Source organism: Molothrus ater, chromosome 21 (genome assembly GCF_012460135.2).
Source record: "Molothrus ater isolate BHLD 08-10-18 breed brown headed cowbird chromosome 21, BPBGC_Mater_1.1, whole genome shotgun sequence".
Taxonomy (NCBI): Eukaryota; Metazoa; Chordata; class Aves; order Passeriformes; family Icteridae; genus Molothrus; species Molothrus ater.
The window spans coordinates 10793000-10820812 of NC_050498.2; the positions used below are offsets into that span (position 1 = coordinate 10793000).

Consider the following 27813-nt stretch of genomic DNA (forward strand, 5'->3'; position numbering starts at 1 on the left):
TCTATTGGTTCTACTGGATATGTATTGTAGAGCTAGCTAATGTTCTCATATATAAACATTTCCTGTAGCTTCTGCAAAGGAAGGACGCTGCACTCCTTTGTGAGGGACCCCAAGATCTCCCTGGACATCAACAAAACCAGGCAGATAGCACAGGAGATCATTAAGGTAAGAGCTTGTTATGCCAAGGGAAGCACTGGGTAGGGCCTCAGCCAGAGCTCAGAGCTGCACACAGGACTGGGAGCTGCTCCCTCAGCCTCTCCCCACACCTTCCTGCACAAGTCCCACAGGGGCCCTGCCCCCAGTTACAACTAATCCCTGACACTGGAGTTAGGAAGGGGAAATATGTTAGAAAGCAGAGTATGCTTGGAAATAATAAAACCCCAAAAACATTTCCATCTCTGCTGTGTTTCCCAGGGCATGGGGTATCTCCACGCAAAGGGGATTGTACATAAAGATCTGAAATCCAAAAATGTCTTCTATGACAATGGCAAAGTTGTGATCACCGACTTTGGATTATTTGGAATTTCGGGTGTGGTTCAGGAAGGAAGGTAAGTGGAGGTTTCAGTGCTTGGTTCCAGCTTTGGAATTACAAATGGTCACATAGGGAAACATTTCCTGCAGTGCACAAAAAGCATCCATTGGTTTAGTACACCCTCAGTTTGCATTGTGCATGTTTGCTTTGTTTTCCTTTTTAGCAGAGTTCTTCCTACAGTTGCAGTAGCACAGCTAGAGAGTTTGGATTGAGCCTCAGAGCACAGAACAAACAAGACCTTAAGGCCAGGAAGGAGCTGTGAGTGTCAGGCTGACATGTGCTTATTTGTTAACATGGCAAGAAAATTAGAAACAAAACATCAGCAAAAGCATTGGAGTAAATAAAGCCAAAGCATCAGTGCAGCACAGATATGGCCTCCACACCAATGTTTTAGTCCTGCTTCTTTCTTTTGGACTCAGGAGGGAGAATGAGCTGAAGCTGCCTCATGACTGGTTGTGCTACCTGGCCCCTGAGATTGTCCGTGAGATGGCCCCAGGGAAAGATGAAGACAAGCTGCCTTTCTCCAAAGCTGCAGATATCTATGCCTTTGGGTAAGAAAGGAGCACCCAGGGGTACCACGAGAGCTTGCTAAGTGAGACTGGCTACTGGCCTAAGCCTTCCAGTCAGGGCCTCCCCTTCTCTCAGACTCAGGATTCCAGCTGGGACACATTTTCCTCAGCTATTCCAAAAGTCATGGGTGGAAGGGGTTTGCTGCACAGCCTTAGACACCTCCCAGAGCTCAGCTGAAGCAGCTGGAACAGTGCCAGCATCGGGCACTTTGTCTGTCAGGAGCAGGCAGAGGCCTGACAGTCTGTTGCCATTGCAGGACCGTGTGGTACGAGCTGCAGGCACGGGAGTGGCCCTTCCGGAGCCAGCCTGCAGAGGCTCTCATCTGGCAGATCGGCAGCGGCGAGGGAGTGAGACAAGTCCTTGCCACTGTCAGCCTGGGCAAAGAGGTCAATGTAAGTAGCTCAGCTGCAGGAGCCCCTCACACAGCTGCTTGTCAGGGACAGAGGGGGCTGCTTCAAGAGAGTTACTATACTCAGAACTCGAAAGAGAAAGGGCAGGAAAGAGATCAGATGAGAATGGGAGACCGGGTTAAGCCTGTGCCTGTAACTGTGGTGCAGAAGTGAACATCCCCAGCACGGGACACTCTTGGGCTCTGACAGCGTCCAGGCCCTCTGTGAGCAGCGTCTGCCTGGGTTCACACATATCCCAGTGCTCAGACAGCTCTCTGTTCTGCACAGTTGACCCATGAACGGAGATAATGAGTCACCACTGTCCTCTGCAGGAAATCCTCTCGGCCTGCTGGGCCTTTGACCTCAGCGAGAGGCCCAGCTTCACTGTCCTCATGGAAATGCTTGAAAAACTGCCAAAACTGAACCGCCGGCTCTCCCACCCAGGGCACTTCTGGAAGTCTGCTGAGTGAGTACCTGCTGCTGGTCACAACACTGATGCCATGCAATTTGCTAACTGGTCATTTCTGAGCTTTGTTTGCTTTCCTGGGGCTGTCAGACCTGACAGGGTGGGAGCGCTGCTCCTCTGCTTCTCTAGTTCCTGGGAAATGATGTGACAAAGCCATGAGCCTCAGACAGTTTCCTACTTCACCGTATTCACCTCTCTCCAGCAGCTGATTGCCCTGTTTGTGTCAGAGAATATCCACAACAGCATTGGAAGGGCCCCACTGAGCCCAGAGTGGTCAGAACTTCCCCAGTCATGGTAATGGCAGGCACTGCCTGGGGAAGGGAAGGACCCAGGAACTGTTTCTCTCTGAAGTGGTTCAGACTGCGTGGGTCTGAGGCCACAGACTCATCTGTGCCCCGTGCCCATTCACCATGTCCTTGGCTCAGTGTTTCTCTTCATCTCCTCAACTGCTCGTATTTACTTTCTCTTTGTTCTGATGTTTAACCCACCCCTTCCCTTCCTATAATCCTTCACTCTCTTCCTGCAACACCTGATCAGAACCACCCAAACTCTTGACACAGGAACTGTCATGGCAGTTTGGTCTCTGCTTGGTGTGGGGGCTTTGGAGTTTTGGTTGAAAATTCTGTCACTTCTCCTGTGCAATTTCCCCCCCATTTGTACTGGATCCCTGACACACCAGTGGTGTCCAACAACTTTAAACTGCAGAAAGCTTCCCCCAGGCTCTGGGCTCACCCTCACACAAAGAACATGCACTGAGGAGTGGAGCTCCCCCACCTCACCCAGATCCTTTCACACACTGCACTAACCCCTGCTGCAGCCTGGTCAAAGCTGTACAGCGTGTAGTTCTCAAGGGCTTGCTTTAAATAACTGAAAACTAACTCTCATGGTGTCTTTTTCCCTTCCCTCCCATATTTCTTTGTAGGTTGTAGCTACTGGTGCAATAACGGGCTCCACCTTGCATGCTTCCATGTGTCGTATCCTAACCGGCAACTTGGACAATCACCTTCCATTAAAAAAGCAAAACCAAACCACGAAATTAACCCACGGACATAATCAACACTTTATCCGATTCTCCTCTCTGCCTTTGGCTTGGTGTGGGCTGTAGCTTCAATAACCACTCCTGTCTGCGAGACCCTCCTGGCTAACACCGGGCTCCTGTGCCACGGCAGCTGAGACTCCTCTGGGCAGGGCACGGGGCCCCTCTGCCCGAGCAGGTGCACACCAGGGCAGGGTGCCTGTCCTGCTGCAGCTCAGGGCTGTCCCCACACTGCTGCACCTCTGCGTGTCCTCCTGAGCCCCTCTGGGGCTGCTCCTTGGGCTGCAGTCTGTGCCTGCGGTCACAGGGCCACTGTCACAGCCCTTGCGCTGCAAACCAGCAGGGGCTGAGGCCGGGCCGGTTCTCCCTCAGGCACAGAGCCAGCGCTGCAGCCAGGGGCAGTTCTTGGGTGGAAGGAAGGATGGTCCTTGCTCTGCTGGGAGCAGCTGAGGCTCCTGTGCCCACTGAGAACCAGGCTGGGGCAGTGTCCGGGGCAGGTCCACGTGGGTCAGCTGGGACCCGCTAAAGCTGTGGAAAAGAGGAGGAAAGCAAGAGCAGCCTTCAGCTCCTCCCCTTGCAGATCCAGGCCTTGGAATGTTACAGTTTGCTTCTGTTTACATCGCTGGGCAGCAGAAGGACTCAATGTAGGGCCTTGGCAGAGTCACAGCTACCACAGCAAACATGTGCCTTCTAGAAAAGGTCTGTCTGCCCTGGTTTGGAGGGGAGAGGACAGGGACAGGGGAGAGCACACTCCAAGAGGGTTTCTGCTGCCTGAGGACAAGCTCCCACATCATTCCCTGAGCCTCCTCAGGAAAGCTCTGAGCTGAAAGTGCTTCTGGCTCTGCCAGCAGCGTGAGAGCAAGGGGAGAGACCCCTTTATATGTTTGTAGAGCCTGAGGAAGAGCAAATGGGTTTGAGTTTGTTCTGTTGAGGTTTCTTAGCCTGTTCCTGTACTGTGTCAAAACTCCCCTTTCTCTTACAAAGAAAATTATGTCAGTTTTTCCTTCCCTTCTACTTCAAGAGAAGTAAGTGCCCACTGAAAACCAGTGTCAGGCTTCTACCCACGGTAGAGACCTGGGAAAACTTCCTACTCCTCCCCCTTGGGCAAATCAGATTGTGCAGTCTCTTCCCACTGATAATGTTTGCATGAATAACTTCATGTGTTTGCTGCTGAATTACTTGAGGATCTCTTGGGTGAACTGAAGTGATGCAGAGCAGAACCAAGCTCATTGCAGCTCCTGTGACAGGGCAGTAGCTTTGTAAGATGAATCATCAGTAACTGTTTCCCCCTCCCTTCTCCTCTCCCTCCCCACTCTCTGCAGCATTAACAGTAGCAAAGTTGTCCTGCGTTTTGAAAGATTTGGCTTGGGAATCCTGGAGCCGAGTAACCCAAAGCTGTAGGCCGGTGTCATTGTGACCATGCTGGCTGCCTGCTCCCACACAGCACCAGAAACCCTCCCTGGCTGCTCCCCGCCGAGGCTGAAGGAGCATCAGCTCAGCCCCGGGTCCTGCCTGAGCACCAGCAGCTATTTAACAATGTTTACATGATACTTTTGTGTGAACTGTATTTTTTTAAACATAATAAACAGTGAATCAAGTTGAACTACAGCCATTCTCAAACAGCACTGAGAAGGAGCTGAGCTGTTCCCGTTCCTCCTCGTGTCCGTGGTCGGTAGGAGCCACTCTGTGCCCTCAGAGCGGGGTCCCGGCAGTGGAACAGGACGTGGCTCCTGCAGGCGTTGCCTTCCAGCGCTGGCTCTCTGCTGAAGGCAGAGCCCAGCCTGCTGCCCTGGCATCGCCCTCACCACCCATTGTTCAGCAGGGCTGCTCCAGCTCTGGCTCCCCCTGAACTGGGCTACAGCAGAACAGAGCTGCTGCAGGTGGAGTGTCTGGCCATGGGGGCTGGCTCTCAGTGACTCAAGTGCTCTTCTCCACAGAACTCACACTAAAACCTGCTCCTTCTCATACAATCCCAGAGGAATGAAGAATTGCTGGCCTTAAAAAATAAACTCATGAGTTGTCACAGCTCTGCACAGGGACCAAATTCATCTTTTGGTTCAGACACAAGTTTGAGTGCAGGGAAAGGCAAGAGAAACAGGACAAGGGAAAAGCTGTCCCTAAATAATGCATTAACTAAGGCCTTGATGCACAGAGCTGCAGTGTCCCTGCACACACACAACACAGAGTGTTGCCACTGCCCACAGTTGGCCACGTTTGAGCTTGCAAGTTCTTTCTTTGAGAAACATAGGACCAAAGCCGTTACTTTGAGGGAAAAAACCTTTAAGAATAACAAATCTTGTAACCAAGAGGGCAATATCTGGGCCTGGAGGTTCTGCCTGACCCCAACCCCAGACCTCAGACTTGTTTCAGAGGTTAGTTTTAAAACCAAAACCCACCCCCTCCTTGAGTGCACAGTGTGGAGGTTATGGAGGTGACAGAGGCATCATCCTTGGAAATGAAGTGCAGGCCCCGTTACCAGAGGCTCCCCTTTCCCATCCCTGAGGTTCAGGGGAGCTCCTAGATCTCTGAGCAGGCAAAGCACCAGCCCTCAGTTTGGCTGCCTTGTGTGAGGAACTAAGTGGCACAAAACCTGAGTTCTGTTGAGCAGAGAGCCTCAGTCCTGTGTGCAAGTCTGCTGGAGCCTCTTACAAGTGTTGACAAAGGCTTTTTAAATGTGTCTCAGATCAAACAAAATGTGTTTGGCATGGTTGGGCACTGCAGTGCTGTCCTGATCCCTGTCCCCCTCAGGCTCTGCTGTTCTCACTAATGGTGTGTCAGCAGCCTGAAGCAAAAGTTGTTTTCCTCCAAGTGCTGCTTAATTAAGAGCAGCACAGCACAAACCCAAAGCAGGGAAGAAAGGTGTTGCCCTTGGCTGGAGCCCTGCCTTAGGGAGGGAAGGGCAGGAGCTGCTGCTGGGTGCAGACCGGCCCTTGGCTCAGGGCAGCAGCGGCCTCGGGGTGCTCCCCACTCAGCTTTTGGGTGCACAAAGCAGGCCCTGAGAGCTGGGACACCCAGAATGTTCTGTGTGGGATCAGTGGCCTGGCTGTGCACGGGCCCTGGCTCCTTGCAGCCCCAGACTGAGCCTTGGTCCCTCCCGTGCAGGGCAGGCCCTGGCTGTGAAGCCCTTTGTGTCCTGCCATGCCCTGGCTCAGGGCGTTGGACACTGTGGGATGTGCCCAGTCCTGGCACAGGGGCTTGTTCATAGCCTGCCCTTAGCAGGGGATTGGGATCCAGCCCGACCTGGGTGCTCTGTGGGACACCCAGAAATTGCCCCTGAACACAAAGCTCATCCTGTGCCCCAGCGCAGCCAGAGGAGAGGCTGGCAGTGTCTGTGGGCTGGTTCTGTTCTGGCCAGCCTCACTGAGTGGTTCTGTTCTGGCCAGCCTCACTGAGTGGTTCTGTTCTGGCCAGCCTCACTGAGTGGTTCTGTTTTGGTCAGTCTCAGTGAGTGGTTCTGTTCTGGCCAGTCTCAGTGAGTGGTTCTGTTTTGGTCAGCCTCACTGAGTGGTTCTGTTTTGGTCAGCCTCTGTGGGTGTTTTTATTCTGGCCAGCCTCAGTGAGTGGTTCTGTTCTGGCCAGTCTCACTGAGTGGTTCTGTTCTGGCCAGCCTCAGTGAGTGGTTCTGTTTTGGTCAGTCTCAGTGAGTGGTTCTGTTCTGGCCAGTCTCAGTGAGTGGTTCTGTTTTGGTCAGCCTCACTGAGTGGTTCTGTTTTGGTCAGCCTCTGTGGGTGTTTTTATTCTGGTCAGTCTCAGTGAGTGGTTCTGTTCTGGCCAGTCTCAGTGAGTGGTTCTGTTTTGGTCAGCCTCACTGAGTGGTTCTGTTTTGGTCAGCCTCTGTGGGTGTTTTTATTCTGGCCAGCCTCAGTGAGTGGTTCTGTTCTGGCCAGTCTCACTGAGTGGTTCTGTTCTGGCCAGTCTCACTGAGTGGTTCTGTTCTGGCCAGCCTCTGTGGGTGTTTTTATTCTGGCCAGCCTCTGTGGGTGTTTTTATTCTGGCCAGCCAGGGGCACCCAGCCGAGCCCAGCAGGGCTCTGGGCACAGAGCTTGGGGCCATGGAGCTGCCCCAGCCCCGCACACCAAGCTGTCCCTGGGTTGTGTTTGTGTCACACGTCCTGCCCCGTGGAGCTGTCAATGTGACAATGCTGTGCAATGCTGCTACAGGAGCCACATGTCAGTAGTGAATGTAAATGGTCGTTACATGGTGAACATGGACACGTTTTCTTTTCAAATGTGATGTAAACTTTGTACAGTACAAATTTTTTTTTATATTTTCTATGAACTGAGTGTCTTCCAGAATTGCTATTAAATTAATTACAAATTGTTAGAATTAACAACAGTTTCTGTATTAGTTTATGCAACCAGGAAAAAAAAAAAAAAAGAGTGCACTCCATGCTACTGGGATTCTGGATATGTAGGAATCTTTTCAGTGAATAAATCTTTGGTCTGGATCAAGCAGGTGTTACTGAGTCCTGGTTTGACCTCTCCCTCCCACTGACTTGTAACTGAACCACAACAGGAGCAGATTCCCACAGACCCCCAGCACAACAGCTCCTCCACCCCCTCTGCTCCCTGCCCATTCCCTGAGGGACACCGGGTGATCTCCCCCTGCAATTACCAAAGTTTTCCCTCCCAGATATGATGAGTCACATTATTGAATGGGTAATAAAACCACCACGGAGTTTTCTCGAAGCACTGAACTGTTTAAGAAGCTGCTTCCCTCCCAAGAGCAGCACTTGAGGCCATTCTGGGCCCCCCAGCACCTTCTCTGTCCTTTGCCACCACCTGCAGTGGGGCAGAGCTCTGCCAGACAGACCCAGCCCTCCACACTGCAGGGCAATTATCGGGTGTTCATTAATCCCAGGAAGGTTCTGCTGCTGCCAGCAGCTTTGTGCTGGCAATAACGGCAGCTTTGTGCCATCCTGCCAGGAATGGGCCAGGGCATCATAAAAGCACAGTCTTACATCTCATCTATCTTATCTACATCTCACATGCAAACAATAAAAAGCTTAAGATAAGTTGAGCTTTGTTGTCTTTTATAAAGAATAAGAAATAATAAATTTAATTCTCAATTATATTTTAAGGGCAGAGATGTTTCATTTAACAAACCAAACCACACAGACTCCAGTCCCCAAGCACAAAGGCTCTGCCCTGGCTGTGACTGGAGCACTTTGATGTTTCCCTGCTCAGAGCTGTACCCCAGAACTGCCCCAGGAAGCACCAACATCGGGGTCCCTCTGCCCTGGGAGAGCCTCAGCAAACAGGAACAGGAGCAGCCAGCACACACCCCCCACCAGAGACCGGCCCAGCACAAAGGGAGCATTTCCAGCCCCTGCCAGCTGCACTGCAGCACTCAATGGCATCCAAAACCCCCACAGCCGACAGGAACATTTCGCCAGCCCAGCTGGGTGCTCGATGGCAAAACATCCCAGAGCAGCCACAGAAATGGGGGTTCACTCAAAGGAGGCACCAAATAACAACTCACAAAGCACAGCTCAGGCTACAAATGAACTGAGTGCAGCAAAGCTGGACACAGCACGTCGAGCCTCAGAGGTCAGCCTGCTCCTCCCAGCCGAGGCATTGGCTCCAGCCCCGGCTCCCAGCAGGGTTACTGGGCAGCAGAGCCCCTCTGCACACGGACAACGTGACACAGCATTGCCTCAACACCGAGGAGAAGAAAAAGCTTTTCACTTACCTGGCCTCACTGTCTTCAGAGCTCCACAGCCTCGCACATCACTCCAACACTGCCAGACCCTCCCTGCCCCACAGACCTTTGCTGGCCCTTGTGAGCCTCAGCTGTCCCTAACGAGCCTCAGCTGTCCCTAATGAGCCTCAGGTGTCCCTAATGAGCCTCAGGTGTCCCTAATGAGCCTCAGGTGTTCCTTGTGAGTCCCCAGCTTCCCTGCATTTCCCTGATGCAGGGCCCAACCTTCTCACATCTCCCTGCACTCATGGACTCTGTCCACACATTCCCTTCCTTTTCCTTCAGTCAATGGTGTTATGGAAATCAGGTTCCAAGTATATCCCAATGTCAGACTGCTCCCCAAAGCCCAGGAATGCACCCTGTGCACTCAGGGGTGGAGGGCAGCCAGCAGTGCTCCTGTGCTGCCAGCCCAGCCTCTCCCAGCTGCCCCAGTTCAGCCCAGCTCCTGGGCTTTTACCAGCACCCAAAACCAGGTACAGAATGAGGCTGTGAGCAAGGTCTGTCTGCACCTCAGTGCCTGGCACACAGCCTGCTCTGGATGCTGCATTCCCTCAAAGCCATATAAATTTGGCTTAAATGTAAGTGAAACAAGCCACTGATTGCTTCAGCAAGTGTTGATCTGTAACTCCCAGTCCAGTCCCAGCCCAGCAAGGTGCACAACCACCTCAGTAACCCAGCCCAGTTCCAGGCCCTAAGGGCTGTCCTGAAGCACGTGTCAAACACACTGTTCACACACAGAACTGCTTTAGAGTCTCAACTCTGCCTTCATCAATTCCAGCTCCTGGAGATGAGGGATGGCAGGAAAATCTCACCTTTTTAATATGCTCAAATAGTCCTGGTAACTTCAGAGAAGGAACTATTTCTGATGTAACTGCAACACCTAGAAAGGGCCCAAGTCCAAATAGAATGAGGGCAGTTTCAAGCCAGTGTCACTCCCTGGTGCAAACTCACACTTGGCTGGCAGTAACAAAAGTGCAAAACTGCTGCTAGGCAGACAGTAACTGCTGGAGATGCCCTTAGCTCAGGGAGGAGCCAAACCCACCTCACCACAGCCTGGGAGCTGTTTGTTACCTCTGCCTTTGCAGGCTGGAGCCAAGAGCAAGAAGAGGTTCACTGATCCACATGCTTGTGTGAGTATAAAGACAGATTTATTACAAACAAATCAAGTAAACCAGAGCATAGAATTCAAATGTACAAAGTGCTTTGGAATTTTTGGAACCTTCCTGCTATGGGCTCTGTAACAACAACAGCTGATGCTCATGTACCTGAGTCCACAAAGCAGAACTCCCCATTGCTACCTGCTGAGCAGACTCATCTGAGGTGGGTGCAGCAGGTGGTGCCACCTGGGGACCAGCACATGATTATTTCATTTGCAAACATTGCTCCAGATCCAGGCACGTGGCCAGCAACACAACCGTGGCCAGCAACACAACCATGAATTCACTTGCTTTCAAGTGAAGATAATATGCAAGTAAACCAATCTGATATAAATAAGGTCACAAAGATAAACAGTACATTTTAAAAAAAGATTTCGGCTCTAGTTAACTTAGTACAAAACTGTAGATTTTCCTTGTATGTATAAAAAACACCAGATTACACTAGCATAGATGGTATTAAAAAAATAATTTGCATTTTCACTATTCAGGTAATGTATTAAAATGTCAGAATAAATAGCAATAAAAGTTAAATTTAATATTTTACTTAATTAAGGCTGAGGTTTAAGAGTCAAATCCTACAATCCTATACCCATGCATGATTGAACAAGTATAAGAAGGAGGATTTGACTCTTTGTTTTTTGAAAATAACAACAAATGTGCAAGTATTGTCTAAAACACAAGTGGATTTGTTCTTCAGCTGGTGGGTTGCAAAGCTCTTTTGACTTCATGTGGGAACACAGCCCCAAATATATCTTCATGGTATCGCTTTTGGCTCTGCAAAAAGAAAGGACACCCAAGAGATGAATGAAATGCAGCCAGCTACTCCTTATCCATCAGTTCAGTAACTAAAAGGCCTTTTGCATTTGTAGCACTGGCACTCTGCTCGCTCAGAGCCTGGTCCTGTGCCTGCACACACAGGCGCTCCCAGGCTGCTCCCCCGAGCCCGGTCCCTGTGCCTGCACTCACAGGCGCTCCCAGGCTGCTCCCCAGAGCCCGGTCCCTGTGCCTGCACTCACAGGCGCTCCCAGGCTCTGTGTGTCCCCCCGAGCCCGGTCCCTGTGCCTGCACTCACAGGCGCTCCCAGGCTGCTCCCCAGAGCCCGGTCCTGTGCCTGCACTCACAGGCGCTCCCAGGCTGCTCCCCCGAGCCCGGTCCCTGTGCCTGCACTCACAGGCGCTCCCAGGCTCTGTGTGTCCCCCAGAGCCCGGTCCCTGTGCCTGCACACACAGGCGCTCCCAGGCTCTGTGTGTCCTCCAGAGCCCGGTCCCTGTGCCTGCACTCACAGGCGCTCACGGCAGGCACAGCACCCGAGCCTGGCCGTGCCGCACCCGCTGCAGGGAGCGGCCGGCGATGCGAGCTACCTTGAGCTGCTGGAAGTACTCGTCCGCCTGCTGCGGGCTGAGGCGCAGGGCCCGGGCGAGCAGCGCCCGCAGCGCCGCGGCCACGTCCCGCGCCATGCGCACGTCCCCGCACACGTAGACGTGGCCCTGCTGCCCGTGCAGCACCTCGCACACGCGGGCCTCCAGCTGCCTCTGCAGGATGTCCTGGACATAGACCTGCGAACACAGAAACCATCAGCACACCCGGCTTCTGAAACGCTGCTCTGGCTGCCGGCTCTTCGGAGTCCATCGTGGGTCTGAGCACCAAGGCTCCGAGTGCCCTGTCTGCTCCAGCTCTGTCCTGCACCACAGCAAAGGTGAAAAATATCTTCAGGTTGCCCTTTACAAGCCCAGATTTGGAAGCTGGGGCCTGTCTCTTGATCAAACTTGAGCAGACAAAAACTCTTGTACATGCCAAAGCCTCCTAACTGCCAGGAGAGCTAAAAAGAGGATAACTTTTATTCTGTTGTGGTTTTTTTCCCAGTCAAGATTCTTCTACATAAAATTAATTTCCATGGTCTCTGTATCATTGAAATGGGGAAAAATGGCCAGTGCCTACTCATTTCTAACTCATGGGCTAATCAAATCCTGCAAAATACAAGGTTTCTGAAAATGTTCCAGTTCTAGTTCCAAAGGCTGTTTGCACTGGATATACCTCTCTATGGCAGTGAGGGGTTATATTTATAGCAATTTATAGCACAGCTTGCTTGTGCTGGAGTGCACAGGGAGATCTTCCTTCATTTGAAGAATCTCAAACCTGCTCACTATACACTGAAGCAAAATGCTAACATTTTTTTAAGAACAAAAAGAGTCCAGATCTAAACTTGAGGGATGATTCTAGAGGCGTTAACCCTTAAAGAACAAAGGAACCAGCCTTACCTTCTCTTGGCCAGGCAGTCTGGAGTAAGCTGTGTAGACATCTCTCAGGACTCCCCTCCTCTTCATCTCCTCAGTCTCCTCCCTGTAGATGTGATCCAGGTCTGGCTGCCGGCAGCCGAACAGCAAGGTCACGTCCCCTCCTCTCAGCCCTGAAACCCGCAGGGACAGTGGCAGTCTGAGTGCCTGGGCAGCCACTGGCACACAGGACTGGCACACAGGCTGTGCCCTCCTGGTCCCCAAAGGACCCCTGCCCATGGGAATGGTCCCTGGGGGATGGACTGGCTGTGCCAGTGCAGTGCCCGATGAGCCTGAGGTGCTGATCCCTGCAGGGGCTCTGGGCTGACCTTTGGGGGGTGTCAGTGCCTGCAGGGCTGGGGGTGTCAGTGTCTGCAGGGCTGGGGGTGTCTGCAGGGCTGGGGGTGTCTGCAGGGCTGGGGGTGTCAGTCCCTGCAGGGCTGGGGGTGTCAGTCCCTGCAGGGCTGGGGGTGCCTGCAGGGCTGGGGGTGTCAGTCCCTGCAGGGCTGGGGGTGTCAGTCCCTGCAGGGCTGGGGGTGTCAGTCCCTGCAGGGCTGGGGGTGCCTGCAGGGCTGGGGGTGTCAGTCCCTGCAGGGCTGGGGGTGTCTGCAGGGCTGGGGGTGTCAGTCCCTGCAGGGCTGGGGGTGTCTGCAGGGCTGGGGGTGTCAGTCCCTGCAGGGCTGGGGGTGTCAGTCCCTGCAGGGCTGGGGGTGCCTGCAGGGCTGGGGGTGTCTGCAGGGCTGGGGGTGTCAGTGCCTGCAGGGCTGGGGGTGTCAGTCCCTGCAGGGCTGGGGGTGTCAGTCCCTGCAGGGCTGGGGGTGTCAGTCCCTGCAGGGCTGGGGGTGCCTGCAGGGCTGGGGGTGTCAGTCCCTGCAGGGCTGGGGGTGCCTGCAGGGCTGGGGGTGTCAGTCCCTGCAGGGCTGGGGGTGCCTGCAGGGCTGGGGGTGTCAGTGTCTGCAGGGCTGGGGGTGTCTGCAGGGCTGGGGGTGTCAGTCCCTGCAGGGCTGGGGGTGTCAGTGCCTGCAGGGCTGGGGGTGTCCCTGAGCCAGCCCTGCCCCAGGGCCCTGCAGGTACCTCTGTGCTCCAGGTCATAGAGGCGCTGCAGCCAGAAGCTCCTGAAGGGAGCAATGCCCGTGCCCGAGCCGATCAGAATGCAGGGCTTGGCTGGGTCCTCGGGGAGGTGGAACTCATTAGCACTAAAAGGCAAGAATATGTTAATTAGGTAACTGGTCTCTGACCGAAACTCATGCTCAGTTGCTTGAATGACTGAGCAGCACAGCCCGAGTCCCCGGTGTGAAAGCAGCAGCGGGGCTGAACTGGGTGCTCCTTGTTCTCTCCCCTTTCCTTGCTCTGCAGTGGAGAATGGGGTCATAGGAATAAAATTATTTCAAAATTTTCTAATGATGTGTAATTTTACTAAATGAAAGGCATGGTAAAAGATCAAATCTCTGGAAGACAGGGAATTCCCTCTCTTCTCAGACCCAGCTGTTCCAACTTCAACTCATCAATCACTTGAAAATATCCAAAGGAAAACCCACTGAAGAAGCTGAACTAGGAGCTGCTGTTATTTGTCTAATTTTCTTTACCTGCGGATGAAGCAGGGAATGGTTTCATTGAGCTCTATTGTGTTCAGCCACGTGCTGCAGACTCCATGGTGCAAAGGCCCTTCTCCATCTAAAAGCAGAGCAAGGCAGAACACCTCTGATAGCACCCAAAAGCCCTCTGTTTTTAAAAAAGCATTCTTTATACTTAAAATTATAGCTTTAAAATAAATGTATGTCTAGTAATGATTTATAAAACATGGATACACTGATGATGGTGCAGGATTTTAGCAAATCTTGGCCCAGGAGGAGCACCTGCTCTGCAGATACTATTCTGCAGGTATGACAATGCAAATTTTTTATTACAGATATGCTTCATGTTGTATGGCAGACAGGTTTTTTCCCCTGAACCACAATGTAGTCTAAATACCATTTAATTAAGAGAGAGATGAAAACAACAGTTCATTACCTCTTGTCCTGTAGTTTACAACTGCAACTGTCAGATGAATCTCTCTGGCTGTCATGTCACAGGAGGAGCTGACAGAATAGTACCTGGGCTTCAGAAGTGGCAGCTGAGTCAGCAGGAAAGCTGTGGAGACCTCAGCAGAGGGGAACTCCTCCAGGACCTCCAGGATGTTTGGGCTGTTGTAAAACTTCCATTTATTGTATTCCTCTGTGCTCTACAAGCCAAAGGGCATCACCACAACATTACCAGGTCATGCTGAGCTCAGGAGAGCGGGCGTATTTGAAACATCACTTATAAATAAGATTCCTGCTTTACAGTCAATTAAATATTCAGGTAAATCAACAAAGAGTTCTCAAAACTTTGTCAGGACCAATACTGGGGTTTCCTAAGAAATAATTTAATTTTGAACACAGAAGTTCAGAACCCCACTACAATGTTCTTAGACACCTGCTCTCTCAGTGAGGATGCAGAAACTGAAGTAGAATTCATTTCTCAGCTCCCTGTCATGGCACATCCATGAAATTGTGTAGTCCCAGGTCCTGACCCCTCCCGAGCCTCCCTGAAGCTGGTAGGAGGAGCCAGCACTCACCACACCTTACTAAAGCCACATCCCTTGACTCTCAGGGTAGCAAATTCTCTGACAAAAACATCTACCAGCTCCCCTGCAGCTCCTCCACATGCCAAGTGTAAGGTAAGGTCTTCAGGGATGTCTCATCAGAAACCACCGCGAGGCAAGAGAACCAGGCAGGCAAGTGACCCACCCAGAACCACACAGGAAACATCAGATGCTGGCTCCCACACCCAAGCTGAGCCTCAGACCCCTCCTTCTCTCACTGTGGCTGGCTTTCTAAGACCACAGAATATCTAACAGAGGCATAAAAATCCATCACTACAAAAATTCTTAAGCTTCTGCTACAGAGTCAAAGGGCATCAGAGGGCCCAGTGGACAGTAGTGCAAACAAAACTCCAGCCCTAAGGCTCACCTGACACAGCACCTCCAGCCTCTGCCTGTCTCCTTCTGCTGTCACCAGCTGGGAGAGTTTCTTCAGCAGTTGTTGGGAGGGTGGAGTAGTGATATCGAGCAGGTATGTCAAAGCCTCAGGCAGTGTGCAGGCTGGAATCTTTTTGTGACTTGCCCAGTACCCACCTGGAAATGAGGGAAAGAAAAAGGACTTAGCAACACCTGTGGTATTTGACTGCTGTAGGGCTTTGCAAAACTCAGTGTCCTTCAAAATAACCCTTCAGGTGAGGGTGCAGCAGGTCCAGAGCACAGGGCCCTTCTGAAAGACGTTATTGTGAGGTTTTCAATGTTTTGTAAGGGGAGGATCTGACACGGAAAACTTCATGACAACAAAACACCACTTGGAAAGGCAGAGTTTTTCATTTGGGGAAACCATCTTTCTGTGTTCCAGAATCCTATGATTGTTCCTACTAATATGGGAAAGATGTGCAGGACATATATGTCTATTTTAGGATATTTACATGTAGCAATAAGCAAACTGCTGATTAATTTAATTGCAGTCAATGGCCAATTCAGCAACTGAATTACAGTGTCACCTCGGGTACCTCTGCAAACCCTGGTGAAGTCATGGTTTTTCCAGAAAGGGCAAAATCAGAACCAAGAATTATAAGAATAATTAAAAAGCAGCAACAAAATCCTATTGAAACTTGAGAAAAAGATCACAGAATCAAATTCAGTCAGCAAAAATTCTTAGGAATTTTAAAGGAATCTGTCCAACATCCTCTGTTGTTTTGTCTAAAGAGACTCAACTTACCATCAATGCAGGTTTCAAGCCTGATGGTCTGACCAGCTGGAGGGGCGTCCTTGACATGGGCAATGATGCCATGGACTAATTCTGCCTGGTTGCCTGGGAAAATCCCAATGTGCTCCCCAGGAAGGTAGTGCACTTCCTGGTTAGTCTCACAGTGAAGCTTAACCAGAATGGTGACACGACTGCATAGCAAAGAAAGAGAAATGAGACAGATCTTGGTTACATTGACAGGATTTCCCTTGGATTGCACAGGAAAGGAATAAATCTGCAGTGGCTCTTGGCAAGGGCTCCCTTGTGCTCTTTACCAAATACCAGACCAGCTTAGGGCTTCACAGAGACTTAAACAAATCAGAGTCGAGGCATGTGAAGTACTTGTATCCAAACAAACTGGGTGCTGAAGTTCTGCCTGCTCTGTCCAGTACAGAATAAACATGCCTGGAATCAGCCAGTGGAAGTGCTGTCCCACTGCAGGCTGCACAGCTCACATGCTTCTACTAAGGACAGTACAAAAATCCAGTATCTTTTGTAATAACTGCAGGGAGAAGATGTTTATAACCAGGCACTTCAGATGTTTAAGATTTAGTAAAATGTAGTATTGCAATATTCAAAAGAATGAGGTGGCATACCTGGACTTTGAACTTTGAAGATTCTGCCTGAATTTCAGCTTCATGGGAATTACATCCTTGGCATGAATGTTTGCAAGAGCTGGTGAGAAAATAAGAAATGATTCTTGGTAACCTTGTGATTAGGTTTGTTTAAAATGCCTTCTAATAATATGCAGAGGAGAACTGAACCACGCTTGCCCTAGGTGACCAACCACCAGTCAGCTGTGTGTGCCCCATTCCCTGACTAAAAGCAGTTCATCTCAGCTTTTGTTCCTCTGGGGCTGTACAAATGTGTGATAGTTCCAGTGTTACTGTGCTGGAAAAGGTAACTTACACAATGTAAACCAGTGTCTTTTTAAATCTGACCATGTACTTCATTAATGCATTCTAGCATCCAGCAGGGCCAAGAGCACCTCTGAGAAACCTTCACAGTGCAGCCCCTCTGAAGCAGCAAAGGCAGAGGGAGGGAAGGTGGGAGCAATACCTTTAGCCAGGTCCATGGGCTGGGAGTCATGCACTACTCTGTAACTGGTAGGGTCCCAGCTTTCCTCAGAGGTGTAGATCTCAGGCAACTGAATACTGTGTCTCCCACGGACGTTAAAAATGTCACAGGCAGCCTAGATAAAAAAACCACAAAAATAAAGGCTATTCACAGTAAAAAAATGATTCTTAGCATTGTCATAATCCTAATAAGGAGCTATCAGTTTCAAAGATTGCTGGTTTTTAGTGCCTCTGGTGTGTGGGTTCAGTGAATTCACAGTAAGGTTCCACTTCTATAACAGTATTGCCAAAAAAGATCTACTGCAAAATATGTTTGATGCTAAACTTGTTCATACTGAGCATTCCATTATCCAAAAGGGTTCACACAATTTTGTGTGGATATTAAAAAGTAATAGAAAAGGGACCCAGTTCTCTCTCCTTGTTAGGCAAGCAGTAGAGAAGAGGGGAGTTCCAAATTCAGACATAAATTCAGATGTTTGGTTTCCTTCATTTTCCCTCATTTTTATGGGAACTGAACTGAAGTGAATGGCTGAGTGAGCAGAATATGAGCTGTATTTCTATATTCACCTTGAAAGCACTGACTGCCCAGCTGCGGAACGCTTCTTCTTGCCCATTGAGCTCATCCCCTTCACCCACTGGAGTGAGCTGGGAAGCCCCGAGCTGGGCCAGTTTTTGGTCAATGGCATGAGCAAAGGCACAGAACTCTGGGTACATGCTGGACCCCAGACCAAACACAGCATACCTGCAGGAGATGAAAAGAAGATCGCTGTGTTCTGCCCTATGGATTGCTAAAGGACTCAATCGCATGCAAACCAAACAACAAAGTATTTTTACCTAATTTTATTTCTCAGCAGTTTCAGTCTGAGCAAGGAGTCCTTCAAGGCCTGCATAAAAATACTTAAGGTTAGAAAAATACTCTGATCTGAAACCTGATCCATATCTTACTGAAGGACATGAGATAAATGAAAGGTTTGTCTTTGGCCTTTGAGCTGAGTCTCATACACACTTCTGAGGTGAACTTTACCTTTCCGTTACCCGGAGAATCTCCATTTCCAAAAGTGCTAGTAACCACTAAAAGAAGTGTTTCATTTTCCAGGTCACAAATATTGTACTCATCCATGCACAGGATCTGGAAGGAATAAAGCTCATGAGACATTGCTAGCAGACATAAGAACTAGCCTTAGATATCTCAGATGACCGCTGACCAAACTCACACGGCATTATGCTAAATGAATACTAAATCAAAGTTCTAGTCCAGCTCAGACTTACAGAACATTCCAAACACAGGTTTGGAGAATGGACAAACCTGCAGAAGCCAAACTCCTGTCTCCACGAGGTGTGTCTGATTCGCACTGCTCACCTTGGTGCTGAAGGCACAGCTGAACAGGCTGCACAGGTTGTTGGCGAGGGTCTCCGACTTGCCCGTCTCTGTCGCGTAGATCACGGTGACCTTGGCCCTGGTGGCCACTGCCCCTCGCATGAGCGAGGATGCAAAGAGCACAGCCCTGGGGAAGAACAATCACACACCACTTTTAATGGAGCTACACTACTTCAGGTTGATTCACAAACAAGCTAGGAAAGACTGAGCTTGAGCATGGCTTTTCTTTGGAAGATCGTTCAGAAGCTGAGCAAGAACCTTAGATAGGAATGTTACCTCAGGGTGGACAGGTAAGGCTATGATTCAAACCACTCAAGTGGTCCTAACTATAAAAATGTTTTTTAAAGAAGTAGAGCAGAAACATTACAAGAATAGAATAGTTGGACAAAGCATGAAGAATCTTATTTGAACAACTTACTTTGCCAAGATGCTAAACTTTATTTCTTTTTTCCTTGGCCTCCGGGTCTCATCATGCCACACATGTGTTTTCCATGCATCCACCTTTAAAGAAAAAGAAGTTATGCTTTAGGGAAGGAATGCAAAATGGTAAATAAACAATTTGTGTATCTTTAAGGGGCTGGATTAAATAGAACCTGTATATACAATCCACTGAGTAAAAATATTATGGTATCAGTCTCTGTTGCATTAAACTGCATTTTGCTTAAAGCCAGAGAATTCAACAGAACTAACAGCACCTCCCACGTAAAATAGCTCCTGTCTGCTATTCTGAATCTGTCTAGTGAACTTTCATGAACCAGGGCTTGGCACCCAGACTCCCTCAGGTCCCGTATCGCATCTGCACTGCTGAGGTTGTCTGCTAGAGTCGGTTTTTCTTTTTGATGATGTGTACCTGATAGTAATAGAAGGGAGTGAGGACATAGTTCAGCATCTCTTGGTGGAAGACGGGGGTTATGCTGCCTGACATGGGAGGCACAATCCACACCCAGTCGGCCGGGCAGCCGCCCCGCGCGCGGTACTCGCTCTGCATGTACTTCAGGAAGGACTCGGAGGCCGAGTGGTGATCCATGATGGTCACATTCTGTTTCTAGAACAATGGCACAAAGAAAAACATGCATTAAAAACCCTATTCTGCCCTTCTACCTGGGGTAGCTAAAGTAATCCTCTTGCTTTGGTCAATATTTCACGGACTTTACTCAGAGTAAAGGGAGTATTTATGGGAAATAAATACTATCAGCAGTTACTGTAAAGATACAGATTGAGGCGCGGGCCTTTGATTAAGAACTCTTAGATCTTTTCTTTAACATCAGCATTTTACCTCTGCAGCACTGTGAGTGCATGTTGCAAAGCCTCTGACTCACTTTTACCCACTTTTCATATTGTCATGATATGTTAAACTTGAATTGAAACTAAAATATATTAATCCAATGGCTTTACACAGGTTTTGAAACATAGATAAATGTGTTAAAGGGATGGAAAATCTTTCCCTTAACTTTCTTTGCTTCTTTCTCTTCTGCCTTTACCTGTGAGGAAATATGGATTCCTCCACTTTCTCGGGTGAAAATCAAGAATAACTCTATTGGAATCATAATGCCATCTCCATTGAGTGAGAGGAAAAAGGGACAGTGAGTGTTCAGTGTCTGTCCAGATCCCACACTCAGTGACTTACCTGGAAGCTGTGAAGCACAGCCACATTGATCTCTACAACAGCTCGGTCCTTCCATAATGATGACAGTTTGTTTGTTTCCAGTCCCATTCTCCTCCCTACCTCCTACATGAGATAAAGAGAGACAAAAGGGAAAAGCAAATTTACTACATGGAACTGAGACCCCATGATTTGTCAACCTCATCAGCTTTGTATCAGGAAAAAGTTGTGCAGAAGAAGAAGAAGGGGAAAGAGTCATTCTCATGCTGGGGAAAGTGATGGCAGCAGAAACACCTGAGATTAAAGGTAAATGGAATTTTGGAGTTCTGGTCCTTGAGGATGTTCCAGCTTCACAAAGCAGGACGTGGTTCTCTCCCATCGCAGTGAACACTGGTAGTGTCTCTTTTCCAAAACGTCCTGCCCCTTCCCTCCCCGGCAGGCCAGCCCCGCAGCCTGCAGAGTCACCTTCAGGACGTTGTAGCGCTGCGCGTCGCAGAAGTCGCGCACTCCGATCTCGGTGCCCATGTACCAGCCGTTGAAAGGGCACGCGGTGAACTCCAGCCCTCCCGCCTCCAGCAGCATGCTGGCCACCGCGGGCAGCGCGTACCACTTCAGCTCCAGGTCCTTAAACCACTCGTACCTGCCCAACAAGCAGCTTGCATTATTTGTGTGTCTTTTCCTCGAAAACCAGGAAAGCCCAGGAAGATAAAGAGTACCAGTTCTAGGAGGAACCCCTGGACCAGGGTCTGCAGAAACTCACACCAGTTTTTATTGCAGTGTTTGGGAATCACCAGCTACAGGAACTGCAGAACCATTTCACAGAGTTCTGCAGTCTGCAGGCCAGTCCCAAAACAAACAGGAAGAAAAAAGCAATGAGAGAAAGGCAATAAACCCTGTTATGAGTGCAGTGTTACATGTGTATTACACTAGCATAAGAAATAAGGATTTTTAAAATTCTGAATATGATTGAAATGTAGATTGGGAAAAAAGCTTTCCAACAAAATGGTCATTTGCTTCCTTAATTTAAATCTCATTTCATTGTTCTAACAGGCATTTTATCTTTCAGGGTGATTTACCATCGTTTCATCCTGACAAAGAACTCATAAAACAACTGCCACAGGCGCAGCCCAATAACCTGCCAAGGTGAGGCAGAGGCAAAAATGCAATTATCTAAATCCTGTGTGCTTACTTTGGATGCTCCATTGGCACTTGGAGGACAATTTCTGGAGGTAATTCAAATATTTCTGGGTCTTGGCCATTTGCTTGGAGAACAAGTGGAAGTACATCAAAGCGGCCATATTTCGGCTTCCACCCAAGCTCGATGCACAACTGCAAATACAGAAAGCACATTTTGTGTTCTTTTCAGGTTTCCCCTCCAGATCTGAAGACAAAAGAATTTTAACCCTCTGAAATCTGCTGAGGTAAATTCTAAGTGAGAAAGGTTGTCTTTGCCATTCAAACAACGTGGAGCCATGCTGATGAAGTGCTGGTTGTGTGCTGGCTGTGTTCCCTGACAATATTAGCTCACCCTGTTCTGAGATGGAGGGCAGCACTTTTGTATCAGAACTGTAGGGAATTATTGTTCCAGCCTGCACCAGGAACTTGTGGGGCAGACCATCCCATTCAGTCCTCACCTCCCTACCCCTCTGCATAAGGGCGCGAGGAGGGAGCCCCAGGGAGGTGGGTTAGCCAAGATGGGAAGCAGCTGTGGTGGTGAGTTTGGAGCTGTACCTGAGTGAAGTCCACAGTGGCAGGGTCCCCCAGGACAGAGCCATCTGGCATGGGGTAGCCGGCGTAGCGGATCAGCTGGCTGTTCCACACGCGGAAATCGTGCTGCCCGTCTGTCCGGGGCGGGAACACCGTGATGGCTGACCTGCCCGGACATACAGACACATCCTCACTCTGCACACAGAAACTGGGAGCACCAGAAAATGCTTTACATTTCCAAAATGAACATCAGTAGAAATAAAATCATTTGTCCTCTTTACCCACCTCCCCAAATCTTCAAGTCATCTCTTTTCCAAGGAATTGCAAAAGGTTTTGTAACATCAGCCATTAAAGTTATAAATTTTCAAGACGGTTGATGGAACACATGAGAGGAAAATGTAAGTACCAGGAAAATTAAGAGCAGAGACAAGTTGTCAAAATGTTTAGATAAACCATTTCATGGTTTTTGATGCCAGATCTGGATATAATTTTTGTTGGTTAAGTTAAAATTGCTGTTGTTTAAATTAATATTAGAGACCTACCTTATATTGCCATTGTTTGTGGCATACTGAATGTGATGACAGATATGCTCAAACATTTCCTTGGCTGTTTTACAGTCCCGTGCATCAAACACCTGTGTGTTTCCAACAGAAATGTAAAGAAGACTAATTTTGAAACAGTTATGCAAAGTTGTTATTTTTCCTATGCACTTAAGGAAAGATTGTGGCTCCACTAGGAAAGGTTCATTTTTATAGTTCTTATATCCATCATTTTCACCCATAGCAATCCACAAAGGACCAAAACATGTACCTGGTTCCATGACACACCTGGTTCCCACACTCACACTACTACACATTTTCATTCAGCCACGAAGCAGAGAACTACAAAGAAAGCAATCTCCTGATATGGACAGGAGGGAGTCCTCCTGCATCGAAACAGTGACATGTTCTAGCAAAGGCAAGGCCATTCTTCTGAGTCACAGCAAGGACTACTTGGCTACAGCTCAGGTGTGGATCCACAGCTCACCTGCAGGTTGGACCACTGGATTCTCCCGATGCACCTGGGCGCATTCCTCCAGGCCTGCTTGGCAGCAAAGGTCAGCTCATCCTTTGTCAGGTGGTAGGTTCCTGTTGTTTCTATCTCCTTGGTCACTGCTTCCAGCCGAGCCAGCTGTTCTTTGATTTTTGGCCTTTTGAACAGGAAACAGCAATGAAAAGAAACAATGAGAATTTCATTCAAAGTGCAGACATTCTCTTTATATTTTGGCTTCAGAATTTAAGACTTGTCCTTATGGAGTGCAAGGACAGAGCTTATTGGCCCCATGAAGAAACTAACATATTAGAAATTTTAGTGGTGGTACCATCCTTTCACCACCCAAGACATGCACAGATTGGCCACAAGCTATTCTGTGTAAGTTTTTGGTTTAAATTTGGATTTTCTAGATAAATTTGAAAAAAATCACAAGGAAATAAAAACCAGAGAACAGGTGAATTTCAGGGCACATGTAGGCTGAGAGTGACTGTTCTCTCAAAGATCCATTGTGTTTACAAGGCCACAGCTCTTCTGAGTAAAGTAAGTAGGATTTTCATTCCTAAGGGAAGTGCTGAGCAATTCCTTTGTCAGGGAAACCAACTCTAAAATTCTTGAGTTGATAACAGAGAGTGAAGTCAAAACATTAGAAAATATTTATCACAGCAGAGACAAAAATTGTTTTGTTGTCTTACAGACAGAATGAAAATAGCCTGCACTGTCTGAGAGTTTCACATTTTCAGCAAGATGAAAGATCAAGGGCAAGCATATGAGATAGTGTAAATCAAGGTGATCAAACAGCCATGAGCAGAGACACAGGGATGCAATGGGCTGGTGAGGACAGCCTGTGTGTAAGACAGGGACTTTCAGAAAGATTCAGAGGGAAGAAAGATTTGAAAGGAGTTCAAAGTGTCTAAAGAAGTGGCCATTATGTGGCTGAGTCCCTTTGAAAGTTTGATAATGTTTTCTAATGGGATGAGCAAACACTGAACTGTTGCTTGAAAGCTCATCATGTGGAATGTCACTGCAAGCCCTTGGACATCAAGCAGCTGTTCCAGCATTTCCTGCCACAAGATGCCTCTGCACCATGGCCGTGTTTGTGAAAACACAAACCCCTCTCAGAATGCTCAGTGAGCCTATGCCGATAGCACAGAGCAAGGCTGAGAAGCAACACTGGCCTTCCAATCTTTGGCCAAAGCCTTGAGAAGAACACAGAGAAAAGATACTTGGAACAGCTCAAACAAAAGGCATTATCCACACTGAGACTGATCTGAGTGCAGCTAATCCCAAGAAAACAGAAGGTAATGCTGGCAGAGTCCTCAATGTCCTGGAATGTAGCACACTCCAAGGGGATGGAGCTGAGGAGTGCATGGTCCAGAGTCCTTCCCTGTGTTCCCAAGAACTTGGATTGACAGATGGAGCACAGGAAGTGCACTGACAGTTTTATCTGGCATTTTTAACAGTCCTTATATATTTTTGAATGCATGCTGTGTAACAGGACAGTTACCAAGAGCTGTGAAGAAACCAAACCCTCCTGGAGGCTCACAGAGAGGTAGGTAGAGGTAGCCAAAAATCAAGCTGACTTACTCTTTAAATGAACTGTAATATTGCTTGAGGAAGTCTCTTGCCTGAGGTAAAAGATCCTCTGGTGGAACTGGCCCATCTCTGGTACCTCTCACCAGGCCCTTTGGGGTCATGAGTGACCCTTGGCAGGCTTTGGTCTGGCAATTGATAACCTGAAAAACAATCAAATGTCAAAAAACAATGTTGCACTCTGTATATTTTAAAATTTATGAAAACTTCCTTTCATATTTCTATATTTTACCTCTTTTGCAGTCAGGTGTAGTGTGTCCAGAAAGCTGGATCCATTTTCCAAGTTTCTTACTCTAACATGTCTTGGACATCCTGATATTTGGTTTGAAACTTTGATGTCATTTAAAGGGAGATTCTGGGCAGAGAACAGATAAAAATGCATACTGTCTTCAGACCTATTGAATATCTTTCAGTTTCATTTTAGATTTAATGTTATCATCAAAATATTTCAGTTTAAATTTAAGAAACTAGATATAAATGTGATCTGCTCCAACATGATTATTTGACTACAAAACTACTGAGCTAATCTACAGTTTGATGTGAAATGAAGGAAAGCAGTATTTTTGTACTAATCAAACAGGGTCTGCCACTGCAAATACCTTTATAATTTCAGTAAGCCCTCTGAGTATCTTTGAGCATTATAGTCACAGTCTCAGGAAAACAATGAACTAATTTTAGAGACAGGACAGGTTTGTTACTAAAGATTTGCAAAGGTATATAAAGGAATCAGGCATCCCAGTCCCCGTGGGGTCCCCTCTTCCTTCGAATCTTATCAATGCTCTGTTCTTGCAGAAAAGAACTTTCACCCAAAGATGTCCCAGCAGTCCCAACCTCCTGCAACCACAGTCAGACCTCTCAGGAGAACGTGGAGCAGTTGTGAGCAGCAAGCACCACTCATGTGAACTGTTACCATCAAACAATGCTGCTGGGAACAGACCTCTCCTCCCTCACTGGGCTTTGCTGAAGTTATGATAGGCAGCCTCTCCATCTGCTTCTTGCTGGGATTGTGCAATTTGGCATCATCCTTTTCTGAGCTTCAATAGAGAGAAAGAAAAGTCAGCACAAGGCAATGTTCTTTATGTCAGGCTTTGCTTTCAGCATCAGCAGGAGATGCTCAGTGCTGTCTCTGAAATATGAACTGAGCCATAACCCAGCAGTGGCAGTGGGCAGGAATCAGCAGGAAAGCCACAGTACCCCCTGCCCAGAGCTCTGTGTGGAAGGAAAGGAAGGAAGGCAGGGTATGAAACCTGAAATAAGTAACACCCTGAAGACTGAGAAATTTAAGCTGCATGTGCAACTTATTGTATACAAGTGTTGGGTGTGAACTGCATCACAGAACTACTTCACCAACTTAATTACAGTATAAATAATCACTTTGCTATTTTTGTAGCATACACACCTCCTGAGACTTAGAATACATGAAACCATGCTAGCACACCAAATAAATTTAAAACTGTGAAAGAGAAAGCAAGATGATTTATATCCTCAATGACTGTTTGACACAAGTGTTTAATGTTCATTACCAAGTTACACCATCCAGAGACCCACAGTCCTTTGGTTAATATCAGTATTTTGAAAACACATTATGGGTTCCTCCAGGACCCAAACCACTTAATATCTTCCCTTTTCCAATCAAAGATAAACTGTGAAACCATTAAAACCAGGATCTTACCCATGGATCTTCCTATTTTTCTCCACGTTGTTGTTGATGTCCTTCTCCCTGGGGTACTGGCTCTTGGCAGCATGAGATTTGAACACAAACTGCCACGGGCACAGCATTTCGTACGGGTTTTTTTTGGTGGTTTTACTTCACTGCGCTGAAACCTTGTTTTGTGTGATGTGGGAACACTTCTAAGGACATAAAAAAACCAACAAGGTCAGTTTTTACCCAAGAGGGCAGCTCCCTTTTGCATCTTTCAGAAACTCGCCAGCCTAACTGATCTGATGCAACAGTCTGTGTTTAAAATGAAAATGGCTCGATTCTTAGGATAGTGATACTAAAACTAACACACTGCCAGTGTAATGTACAGCCATGCACTAATCTAAAAGACTGGCAAGAGAATTTCACATGACCCCTGGTCGTGTAAAGCAGCAAATATTGGTGTCAGAGCAGACCACAAGCTTAGAAAAGGGATGTGAAGTGTTGCTGTGTTAATCACACAGTAATGAAAAAATCTTGCTCATATATGAACCTCACCACGTTGCAGTGTACCCACCTGCCAGAGACAAACAGGATTCTGAGAGGCTGAAGTCTGTAGTTTCTAAGATCTGTAGCACTTATTTCAATCTAACACATAGCATTTACATAAGGGTGTACAAAGCTTATGCTATTCATTTCAACATACATTTTCTGCTCATTTCTGAACATAAGATGGATTTTGTGCTAGGGAAGGTGTGACAGAAGAGAAAGATCAAACCAGTAAATTGCAGGGTTAGAGACAATTAGCCTCAGCATTTGAATCTGGTTCATAACAGAAATCAAAACCTGATGTTTTCAAGAAGTTAGAGACAAAGGGAGAAAACAGACATTGTCACATATTCCTTTTGTAAATTATGTCTTATTTTGATATTTATATTACTTTTACAGTTAAACTTATGCTGGGCTCTGAAGATACTGTCTGCTATAAAGTCACACAAGAAGAGAAATCCATCCAACTGTGTGTGCAGAAATTGCAAGGTGTTAGGATTGTTTGCCACTCCAAGTGAGAGAAATAATGTGTAATAGGCATTTCTCTGCAGTTACAAAATAGAAAAAAAAAATCTAAATTATTTTTCTGTAATAAAAAAATGTAGTGAGATGCCTATACAATTTTGTAAAATACAGGGGGAAAGAGAGAAGAAATGGAGAGGGAGAAGAAAAGAAAAAAAAAAACAAAGAAGGAAAGAAAGAAAAAAAGGGGGAACCTCACACAAACATAAAAAAATACACAGGGAGAAAAAGGAGAAAAGGAAGAAAAGGAGGATAAGGATAAAAAGATGAAAAATAATAACAGGAAAAAAGAAAGATAATAGCAAAAAGAAAAAATAAGAAAAAACAAAAAGAAAGAGAGCAGACTCACATTTCCCTTCACTGGCACTCAGAGCAAGAAGCTGCTTTGTGTCCAGCCTCGTGGGTTCTGTGGGTAGCACTGTCAGTGTTACCAGTTACACGCACAAACCTTTAAATCAGCAGAAAGGAGGGACAAAGTTTTCAGAGCAGCTGGACAGCTTGGAAGTGGAGCAGGAGACCGAGTCTGACACTTTGCTCCTAACAGAGAAAAAAAGATACAGTTTGCCATATAATTACTTTGCCTGTGAGAGGCAGTAAATGAATGACAGAACAGCACCTGGACATGGTGCTTCTTACCGCGCTTTGTGAGAGCTGTCCCAGCCCTGCCAGGAGAGACTCCTCTCTCCCTCAGAGCTCCTTGCCTTCCAGCTCAGGCTCTGTATCCCTCCCGGGAGGCAAAAGCATTTTATAGTGCAGAGCATCTATGCAAATAGCTCTGAGCAAGG

At 47.9% G+C, this 27813-nt stretch overlaps 2 protein-coding genes across 3 annotated transcripts in view; one reads left to right on the top strand and one right to left on the bottom strand.

Annotated features, from left to right (window-relative positions):
- The window catches only part of KSR1 (kinase suppressor of ras 1), a 49795-nt gene extending 42348 nt beyond the window's left edge, over window positions 1-7447 (top strand). The window contains exons 15-20 of the mRNA XM_036395098.1: window positions 69-165; window positions 415-548; window positions 952-1083; window positions 1359-1494; window positions 1824-1957; window positions 4316-7447. Coding sequence (XP_036250991.1) covers window positions 69-165; window positions 415-548; window positions 952-1083; window positions 1359-1494; window positions 1824-1957; window positions 4316-4394 — 712 coding nt within the window. The 3' untranslated portion in view covers window positions 4395-7447. The remainder of the gene's footprint in view (window positions 1-68; window positions 166-414; window positions 549-951; window positions 1084-1358; window positions 1495-1823; window positions 1958-4315) is intronic.
- Window positions 7448-9819: 2372 nt separating this feature from the next.
- On the bottom strand, window positions 9820-27592 carry NOS2 (nitric oxide synthase 2). 2 transcript variants are annotated; one of them, XM_036395368.1, is made up of 27 exons: window positions 27378-27592; window positions 25991-26169; window positions 25256-25352; window positions 24551-24673; window positions 24313-24461; window positions 22723-22885; window positions 22239-22330; window positions 21721-21862; window positions 21179-21318; window positions 20455-20629; window positions 20014-20115; window positions 19237-19431; window positions 18805-18887; window positions 18369-18513; window positions 18033-18137; window positions 17843-17892; window positions 17576-17750; window positions 16992-17124; window positions 16529-16607; window positions 15906-16084; window positions 15114-15277; window positions 14134-14344; window positions 13710-13797; window positions 13198-13319; window positions 12109-12257; window positions 11212-11406; window positions 9820-10624 (listed from the first exon to the last, which is right to left on the bottom strand). In XM_036395368.1, exons 2-27 carry the CDS (start codon window positions 26095-26097, stop codon window positions 10544-10546), a joined length of 3444 nt encoding a protein of 1147 aa, XP_036251261.1. In that variant the 5' UTR covers window positions 26098-26169; window positions 27378-27592; the 3' UTR covers window positions 9820-10543. The 2 variants fall into 2 exon arrangements, with proteins under 2 accessions (XP_036251261.1, XP_036251262.1); XM_036395369.1 differs by lacking the exon at window positions 27378-27592 and having other exon boundaries at window positions 25991-26808.
- Between the last annotated feature and the right edge of the window lie 221 nt (window positions 27593-27813).

Coding starts and splice junctions, on each gene's coding strand:
- NOS2 (XM_036395368.1), bottom strand. CDS start 26,097: ATGCTGTGCCCGTGGCAGTTTGTGTTCAAATCTCATGCTGCCAAGAGC. Junction 24,462..24,550: donor TACACCTGACTGCAAAAGAG/GTAAAATATAGA, acceptor ATTGTTTTTCAG/GTTATCAATTGCCAGACCAA. Junction 20,630..21,178: donor GTGCCAATGGAGCATCCAAA/GTAAGCACACAG, acceptor CTTGTTGGGCAG/GTACGAGTGGTTTAAGGACC.